The sequence below is a fragment of the Psammomys obesus genome, unplaced genomic scaffold, assembly GCF_907164565.1.
Source record: "Psammomys obesus unplaced genomic scaffold, mPsaObe1.curated_primary_1811, whole genome shotgun sequence".
Classification (NCBI taxonomy): domain Eukaryota; kingdom Metazoa; phylum Chordata; class Mammalia; order Rodentia; family Muridae; genus Psammomys; species Psammomys obesus.
Window position 1 is genome coordinate 8,644,707 of NW_026592548.1, and position 9,594 is coordinate 8,654,300.

Below are 9,594 nucleotides of genomic sequence, written 5' to 3' on the forward strand. Positions count from 1 at the left end.
GTAGCTAGGGAGGGTGACACTGTAGCTAGGGAGGGTGTCACTGTAGCATGTCTTCCTCTTTTCTTTTTTGTAACTTTGACAGTCTTTGAAGGGAATGTTCTGCCAGGTAATTGGTTAGCCCTCCACAAACAAATCAGGTACATACACACACAAAGAGTCTTCAGATGCCTTTGTTTTTTCAGTACTGTGTTGAAGTTAAAAGTTGTCCACGTTTTTCAGTGTTTAGAGCTAGACATAAGACGCGTTACTCACATGCTCACACACTTGGGAGGTAAGGATCAGGAGCTCTGTCTGGGTACACAGTAACTCTGGGGCCAGACTGGGTTACACGAGCTTCTGAGAAAATGTGTAAAGCTGAGGATGTAGCCCGGTGAGAAAAGTGCTTGCCTTGCAAGCATGGGGACCTGAGTTTGAGCCGCTAGACCTGTGGCAGTGAGTGTGTATAATTCTATCACTGGGAAGGCAGAGAGAAGAAGTCTCAGAGCTCCCTGGGCAGCTAGGCTGGCCTACTTGGCCACCCTCAGGCCAGTGAGAGAAGATCCAGTCTCAAGAAACAGCATGGATGGTGCTTGGAGGGATATCAGAGGGTGTGCTCTGGCTTCCCTGACATACGTGTACTTGGACATGAACACACACACACACACACACACACACACACACACACACACACACACATTTGTCCTTATCCTCCTGTTGTGATATTTCCATATTTTCTCTGAATCACCCATAAAATGCAATTTAAGGGTTTTTAACAAATAAGTAATTGAGATATAAAAATTAATCAATTTCTGCCAAAGTCTGTAATTTTCAGTTTTTTGTAGTTTCAAATGTGTTATATATATATATATATATATATATATATATATATATATATATATATATATAATATGTATTAATTCATATATGCGATTCCTGAGTTGCAGAGTAAAAATTGTTCTGCAGGTTCTTGTCACAATTATTCTACTTTTTTGGAGTTAAGGTCTCAGTATGTTGCTGAGATTAACCTTGAACTTAGAGAGGAGCAGTCTGGCCTCTGCCTCCTGGGTACAGAGGTTGTAGATATACATTGCAACCCCAGCCCTTTTTAAAAAGATTTATTTATTTATTATGTATACAGTGTTCTGCCTGCATGTACACCTGCACCCCAGAAGAGGGCACCAGATCTCATTATAGAAGCTTGTGAGCCATCATGGGGTCGCTAGGAATTGAACTCAGGACCTTCAGAAGGGTAGCCAGTGCTCTTAATCTCTCAGGTCATCTCTCCAGCCCCACAACTCCTTTCTTAACAATTCCGTTTACAGGAATAGGATCAGTCTGCAGAGTTAAATCACCACAAATACATTTAATTTCCAAAATACTCTTTTAACTTCAACTTCTCTAAATACTAAGAGCCCTCATGTTGTCCTTCCACAAAGCACTGGAAAGAATCTTCTTTTGTATGTGAAGCTGGGTTGTCATTGAGTAATCACCATCAGCCCTCTGTGTTGAGGTGTAAACTTAGACATTACCCTTGGATGACAAAGTTATGAATGATGACAGTTTGAAAATCAGTGGGTTGTACTTCCTTTTATGTAAGCAATTCCTTGGGGGCCTGACCAGTCTTCTCTAAAGCTGACAGGAGAATGAGTTGTCTGCTTGGGGTAAGGTAAGTTATAGTAAGAATCGGGCACAGTGGAAACACCTGCCTTAGTTATATTTCCACTTCTGAGATAAAACAACATGACCAAAAGCAAGTTGGGGAGGAAAGGATTTATCTCACTTACTTCCCGTGTCACAGGTCATTATTGAAGGAAGTCAGGGCAGGAGTTCAGAGGAGAGGAACCTGGAAACAGGAGCTGATGGAGAGGCCATGGATTACTGATTTACTCATCATGGCTTGCTCAGCCTGCTTTCTTATGGAACCCAGGACCACAGCCCAGGGATGGATGGCACCACTCACAATGGACGGGCCCTTCCCCATCAATCACCAATTAAAAAGCGCTCTAAAGGCTTGCCAGCAGCTGGATCTTATGAAGGGAACTTCTCAGTTAAGGTCCCCTCCTTTCAGATAACTCTAGCTTGTGTCAAGTTGACAAAAACTAGCTTGCAAAATCCACTTTCATGACTAGAGGAGAACTCTAATAAATTTTGTAGACATCATTCACATGGAAAGAGATCTTATGACTATTACACAAAGGCTTTTGGTATCTAAGAATAGGCCATCCCTCCAGGAAATGTTTTGATTACGGATTCGTTTAAATCACTTTAAAATGTGCCAGTGTAAAATTGCTTCTACATCTGAATGATGCTAAGTTCAAAACTGCTCAAACAAGAAGGGTATTTTGTTGTCATGGTGCTGGAGTCAAACCAAAGATCTCATGCTTGCTCTGCAAGTGTTCAACCACCGAGCTACACCCGCAGCCCTTTAAAATAACGCCTGAACAACTGTAGTGCTAGCGCAGTACAAAATCATAAAGACATACACATTTTCATGATGCTCATCAATAGTCCTCTTTGCAGCAACTTGCATGCCCTCACTGTGCTGCATGCAGCAGTAGAACTGCATCATGTTGGTCCTGCACTTGGTGACATCATCATCCTGACTCACCCAACAAAAACCGTTTTCCCTACTTTTAGTCAGATATTGGAACAAGAATTAGTCAGATGAAACCCATGCACTTTCGAGATGACAATATTTTAGTGTGATGATTTGCTAGACAAGGAAGGTAAATTAATCATTTGTTAGACAGAATTTCCCTAAAGCTTTGCTTCAGTGTCAATGTCATCTTGCACAATGCCTGGACGGTTGGCAGTGAGATCCGCTCACTGCTAGATTAGTGTTTCTTGAAAGATCAAAGAGACAGAAGCATAAACACCCTTCTTGAATTTGCCCTCAGTGTTTGTTTTTCTCTTCTGTTCCTGAGATAGGATTTTGCCACACAGCTCAGGCTTGCTTACGATGTAGCCAGCGCAGCTCTGAAACTTCAGATCCTCTATCCAGCCTTTCACGTGCTGGGATTATGTGTCATCATGTCTGGCTTACCACTGCTTTTACCTGTAAGTGGCCACTGGAGCCCTCACTCAGGTCAATCCATGCACACACAAGCGTATATCGCTTTAATAGTTTCCATAGTAAAAAATTAGCTAACATGGACTCTTGTTGATAATTAAAGTTGCAGATTCATTACTAAAATGACCTTATTAGTTTACAAAATTTTATTCTTATAACCTGAATAGAACAAAAACAATTATGTCATTTATTTTTCTCTTTTAAACCTGGGCATGGCTGTGAAGTCGCCTCATATATTTATTTGACACTGTGGTGAGCATCTGAGAAATTTTAAGTGTAAGTAGTGGATTATTTTCATAGATCATCCAAACATTTTGTTTTGTTTTTTTCAGGACAGGATTCTCTGTGTAGGTTTGGCTGTTCTGGACTCTGTAGACCAGGCTGGCCTCTAACTCACAGAGATCCGCCTGCCTCTGCCTTCTTGAGTGCTGGGATTACAGGTGTGCGCTACCACGTCTGGCCATCCAAACATTTTGTACATTTACTTTTTACCAAAAATTCTAATCACTAAAAAGGGATGACATCTTACTGGACAAAGTGCTTTTTGCACAAATGTGGGGACTGGAGTTTAGGACCCTAAAACCCAGGTAAATGCCAAGTAGCATGGTGGCCCCCCTGTGACCCCAGCATTTGAGAGGCAAAGACAGGCGGATCCCAGAGCTACTTTGGCCACTTTGACTAGCTGACTTGGTGAGCTCAATATATGACATCTTATATACTGAGCAATCTTAGTAGACACCCAGTGCCACCTTTCGGCAATACACGTGTACCCCAAAGTGTGTGCATTTGTACACACACCACACAGCAACCCCACCACTGCAATATCCGAGAAAGGCGTTTTAGAAAACACGGCGCAGCTTCCCCTAGCTCTGTTGCTAGACTGCTCGATGAGCACCTGTCCATAGTGTTCTGCAGCAGGCGGTGCTGTTACTAAAATACCGTGTAATCTCACACACACACACACACACACACACACACACACACACACACACACACAATTAGTAAATTTCACAAAAACCAAAGGGAAATAAATCAGAATCCTATTAGAGTCAACCAGTGAAACACTGACTAACACCTCTATCATTTTATTGTCATTCACAATAAATGTAACAGTAACATGCACAAAATAACATTTTTTCTGGGAATTGAGAACACAGAGAATATCATGCAGTGACTTGCTTTCTTTAAGCTAACACTAAATCCCAAGGCCAGTTCCCATGTGTAGTTCTATTCTATGAAATGACCACAGCTTATCCTTTGTTGTACATCATGATTAGTTTAATGCTAAACTATCAGTAATGTACTAATATCAATAACATCCCAATTGGTGTTTTCATTTACAAAACTATTCTACCTATTTTTTTTTTTATTGCTAACTACTGAATGATCTGGGCCCTGAAGCAACTGCTTCAAGCTAACAGGGAAAGGGGAGTGTTGTGAATGGCTGAGCACTGGCTTTGTGTTCTAGAGAGAAGCTAGGACCGGGGCTCCTTCAGCAGATAATTAAATATCAGTTCACAGCCACTGGGTGATCAAACTATGGTCCAGGAGAGAGGAGCATCCGAGAAGGACGGCCATGCAACTGAGGCACTTTGCATTGTGCGGAGCACACTCGTTCCAGGATTTACAGGGCAGTGTCTGGCTGAGCTAAGAGATTCCAGGGGTACAACTTATTCACTAATAGAAAGTATGCACTTTTTTTATTTACTTGTAAAGCAAAATAAACATCTACTCATTCAACCCCAAACCAAAACTAATGTAATAAAATTCTCACAGACAGATGAAAGGTTTCACTGTCTGATTTGTTCCCCCTGTGCCTAGCACATTGCCTTCCCGAGAGGAGGTGAATGGGTATTTGATGAGTGAAGACAAATTGTGATCTCATGTGTGTTGCCAATCAAGTCTTGGCCCCAGTCGTTTCATAACTAGGGCAGGAATTTATGATCCTTTTGCTCCCATCTTTATCATGCTTGTATTACAGTGTCCAGAAAAGTTTATTGTTTAAAAGTACTTATAATCTCATGGATTTTTGTTTAGATATACTTTCATTTTCTATTGAATAAAGAAACATGTAGTATTTGCTTTAACATTCTTTTTTTAACTTTTATTAATTACACTTTATTCACTTGGTATCCCCCCATAGGCTCCTCCCTCCTCCCCTTCCAGTCCCACCCTCCTTCTCCCTTCTTCATACATGCCCCTCCCCAAGTCCACTGATAGGGGAGGTCCTCCTCTCCTTTCTTCTGATCTTAGTCTATCAGATCACATCAGGAGTGGCTGCATTGTCATCTTCTGTGGCCTGGTAAGGCTGCTCCTCCCTCAATGGGAGATGATCAAAGAGCAGGCCAATCAGATTATGTCAGAGGCAGTCCCTCTTCCCATTATTATGGAACCCACTTGGACACTAAACTGCCATGGGCTACATCTGTGCAGGGGTTCTAGGTTATCTCCATGCATGGTACTTGGTTAGAGTATGAGTCTCTGGGAAGACCCCTGTGTTCAAATTTTCTGGTTCTGTTGCTCTCCTTGTGGAGTTCCTGTCCTCTCCATATCCTACTATTTTCCACTTCTTACATAAGATTCCATGCACTCTGCCCAACAGTTGGCCATAAGTCTCAGTGTCTGCTTTGATAGTCTGCAGGGCAGAACCTTTCAGAGGCCCTCTGTGCCAGGTTCCTAAGTTGTTTCCTGTTTTCTTCTTCTGGTATCCATCCTCTTTGCCTTTCAGGATGGGGATTGAGCATTTTAGTCAGGGTCCTCTCTCTTGATTAGTTTCTTTAGATGTACAGGTTTAAGTAGGTTTATCCTATATTATATGTCTATATGAGTGAGTATATACCGTGTGTATATACTACTTCTGGGACAGCTCACTCAGGATGATCCTTTCCAGGTCCTACCATTTACCTGCAAATTTCATGATTTCCTTATTTTTCATTGCTGAGTAATACTTCATTATGTAGATGTACCACAATTTCTGCATCCATTCTTCAGTTGAGGGGCATCTGGGCTGTTTCCAGCTTCTGGCTATTACAAATAAAGCTGCTACAAACATGGTTGAGCAAATGTCCTTTTTGTGTACTTGAGCCTCTTTTGGATATATGCTTAGGAGGGGTATGGCTGGATCTTGAGGAAGCGCAATTCCTGGTTGTCTGAGAAAGCGCCAAATTGATTTCCAGAGTGGTTGTACAAGTTTACATTCCCACCAGCAATGGAGGAGGCTTCCCCTTTCTCCACAACCTCTCCAGCATGTATTGTCACTTGAGTTTTTCATCTTGGCCATTCTGATGGGTGTAAAGTAAAATCTCAGGGTCGTTTTGATTTGTATTTCCTTAATGCAAATGATGTTGAACATTTCTTTAAGTGTTTCTCTGTCATTCATATTCCTCTACAGAGAGTTCTCTGTTTAGCTCTGTTCCCCATTTTTTAAGTGGATTACTTGGTTTGCTGCTTTTCAGCTTCTTTAGTTCTTTATATTTACTGGATATGAGTCCTCTGTCAGATAGAGGGTTGGTGAAGATTCTTTCCCAATCTGTAGGCAGTAGTTTTGTTTTGATGATGGTGTCCTTTGCTTTACAGAAGCTTTTCAGTTTCATGAGGTCCTATTTATTGACTATTGCTCTTAGAGCCTGTGCTGTTGGCGTTCTGTTCAGGAAGTTGTCTCCTGTACCAATGAGTTCAAGGGTCTTCCCCACTTTTCCTTCTAACCGATTTAATGTGTCGGGTTTTATGTTGAGGTCTTTGATCCACTTGGACTTTAGCATTCTTATTCCTAGAAATATAAGGCTAGTTACTGATATCAATGTTTATTTCCCCTTGAGTCTGTTTGTAGACAGTAGAATATAATTTTTGCAGTCTTCTTGTGAATTTGAATTAAAATAATCTATGGTCTATGTCCATGGTTTCTAGTATTTATCTGACACATATACATATGTAAATTAGACTATTTCTATGAATGCATTTATATTACCAGTATTTTGCAAAAAAGCTGCACTTTGTGGGATGTGATACAAAGGTCGTGCTGCACTTGTAGTTAACTTGAAAATCTGTGGAAATGTCAGTGATCAACAGCTTCCCCTATTTTGCTTGTTTTTTCAGGTAACGATGGCCAACATTGCGATTAATGGAAATAACTCCCCAGTGACCTGTGAAACGACACTCTTTGCTCTTCGAATGGCAACATGGAATCAGATCTTAGACCCTTGGGTCTACATCTTGCTCCGGAAGGCTGTCCTTAAGAACCTGTATAAGCTTGCCAGTCGTTGCTGTGGGGTGCACATCATCAGCTTGCACATCTGGGAGCTCAGCTCCATCAAGAACTCCTTAAAGGTTGCTTCTATCTCTGAGTCACCGGCTGTGGAGAAGGACGGCCAGCAAGTATCCCGTGAAGCTGGACTGTAAGTCACTGCAGCGCTGGAAGAAAATCATGGGGGGTTCGGAAACATCTCAGCTGATCAGACACAGCCTAACCAGAACATTTGGACCTCAGTGTTTAGCTCAGGAGTACATGGACATACTGCTTCTGAACTTTGTTATGTTGGCTGCTTCGTGGTTGTCCACTTTCACTTTTTTTTCAACAGGCGGTAAACTGAGACAATGTGAGGGGGTTGAGTAGAACACACATTTGAGTTTAGCAGTTTGACTCTTGTGTTTGGAATAAATATATCTGTTGAGGCCCAAAGCCTTTAGTTGACCTCTTTGTCCAAGAAACTTAATGCTACCTGCACCATGAAATGGCCATTTGAGGATCATTGACTTATAGACAAGGCTCAAAGTAGTAACACGAGACTCTGAAGTTGTTTGTGTGTGAGATTCTGGTCTGTTTACTAGTCCATATGTTCTCAATCAATGTCTGAATGACCATGACATTTGGGATTCATGGTGGCCTATTATAGGTACTATGTAGGCTAAATCAGCCTGACCTTGAGAGGGTGATGAAGATAGCCATTCTTGCCACAAGTGACAGACATGTTTGCTTGCATTTGTTGTGCAGGCCAATTATTGTTTGAAGATTTGTTTTTTATATAAAGTTATGGATTCTTATTGTTTAAGTAATCACATTTTCCTCTGAAAATTGTGGAGAAATACAGGCTTTATCTTAGCACAGATTCAGCTCATGATAGCATACTCACTCAGCCCTATCATGGATGAAAAAAACCATCTACATCTCAGTGACACGTGCCAAGAACATGGCAAACATTGCTTTACCTGAGCTGTCACTTCTATGTCAGAGCATAAAAGAAAAACAATCAAGACATATTGAAAGTCTGTTTGCAGCTAGTGTGTTTCTGCCTTACACAAACAGGCATAAGGGAGTTCTGTTGATGGTGGTTTCACTAAATCTTTTGGACCACATTTAAAAAAAATTATTAACTATAAGTGGGGTTGGGAAAGATCTGAAGTTAGCCAGGCGTTGGGGACCTGTTGTTATGGTTAGCCAGAGACCAAAGGACAAGATTCTGTCCCCAAGTTTCCCAATCTTAATTCACATTTCTCTTTTGCTTGTTTGTATAATTTAACACAAAGATTTTCAATTTCAGTAATCATTCTAAATATTTTAGGTCCATCAGTGACTATGGTTAGGGGCTATGTTTTATAAAGATATACATTTTCATATTCAAAAAGTCCTTGCTTTCATCAAATTTGTGTTTATTTAAAAGTTATTACTATTTTTTTTGCATTGTTTATGGGTGTTTTGCCTGAATGTATTTCTGTGTATCATGTATCTTCCTGGGACCTACTGAAACCAGAAAAGGGCATCAGATCCCTGGGACTGTAGCGACAGATGGTTGTAAGCTCCCATGTGGGTGCTGGGAATTGAACCCAGGTTCTCTGAAAGATCAATCAATGTTCTTATCTGCTGAGCTATCACTCCAGCCGCTAAAAATTGTTGATATCTGTAAAAATAATTTTGAATTCTGGGAACTCTAAGAATTCAATAAACTTAAATTAGTATCTTCATAACCTTCTGTTTTTGATTGGTAGTTTACATTACATATGATTACTGATTTTGGTAAATTTTCATGAGTAAATTAAAAGAAGTTAAGCAAATAGCCTTACAATTCACTACAAATAATTTTCTTTATTTGTAGTGAATCTAAAAGAAATATACACTATCATGAGATAATCTTAAAGACAACAAGTGATCAATCATACAATAGATTCTTAAGCAGAGACTATGTCAGGTAATAGACAAAAATATCCTGGTGTAAGTTGGGCATGGAGTTGTAAAAGTTTTGCACCACTTAAATTTAAACTGACAGCTAACTAACATGTTAGTTATTGTGGTGTACATATGTGTACATGTATGTATGTGTGTTCATGTGTGTATGCATCTGAGTGTGTATGAATTTGTGTGATTATGTATGTGCATGTATGCATAATGCCTATGATTGTGAAAAGCTATTACAATTTGTGATTACTCTTATATTACATAAATGTTTTAATTTCATTTTTAATTTCAAGAGCACTTAAAGCTCAGAAAAAAGCTTTTGGAAGGTTCACTTACTTTCAGAGAAGATAATTATTTTCTTCGGTGATAAAGTGTT

The 9,594-nt window shown here is 40.3% G+C and overlaps 1 protein-coding gene across 1 annotated transcript in view; it reads left to right on the forward strand.

Moving 5' to 3' along the window:
• Window positions 1-8,459, forward strand: part of Ptgfr (prostaglandin F receptor) — a 32,525-nt gene extending 24,066 nt beyond the window's left edge. Inside the window, exon 2 of the mRNA XM_055614408.1 lies at window positions 7,145-8,459. Within this exon, the coding sequence (XP_055470383.1) occupies window positions 7,145-7,447 (303 nt within the window). The 3' untranslated portion in view covers window positions 7,448-8,459. The remainder of the gene's footprint in view (window positions 1-7,144) is intronic.
• Window positions 8,460-9,594: the final 1,135 nt, after the last annotated feature.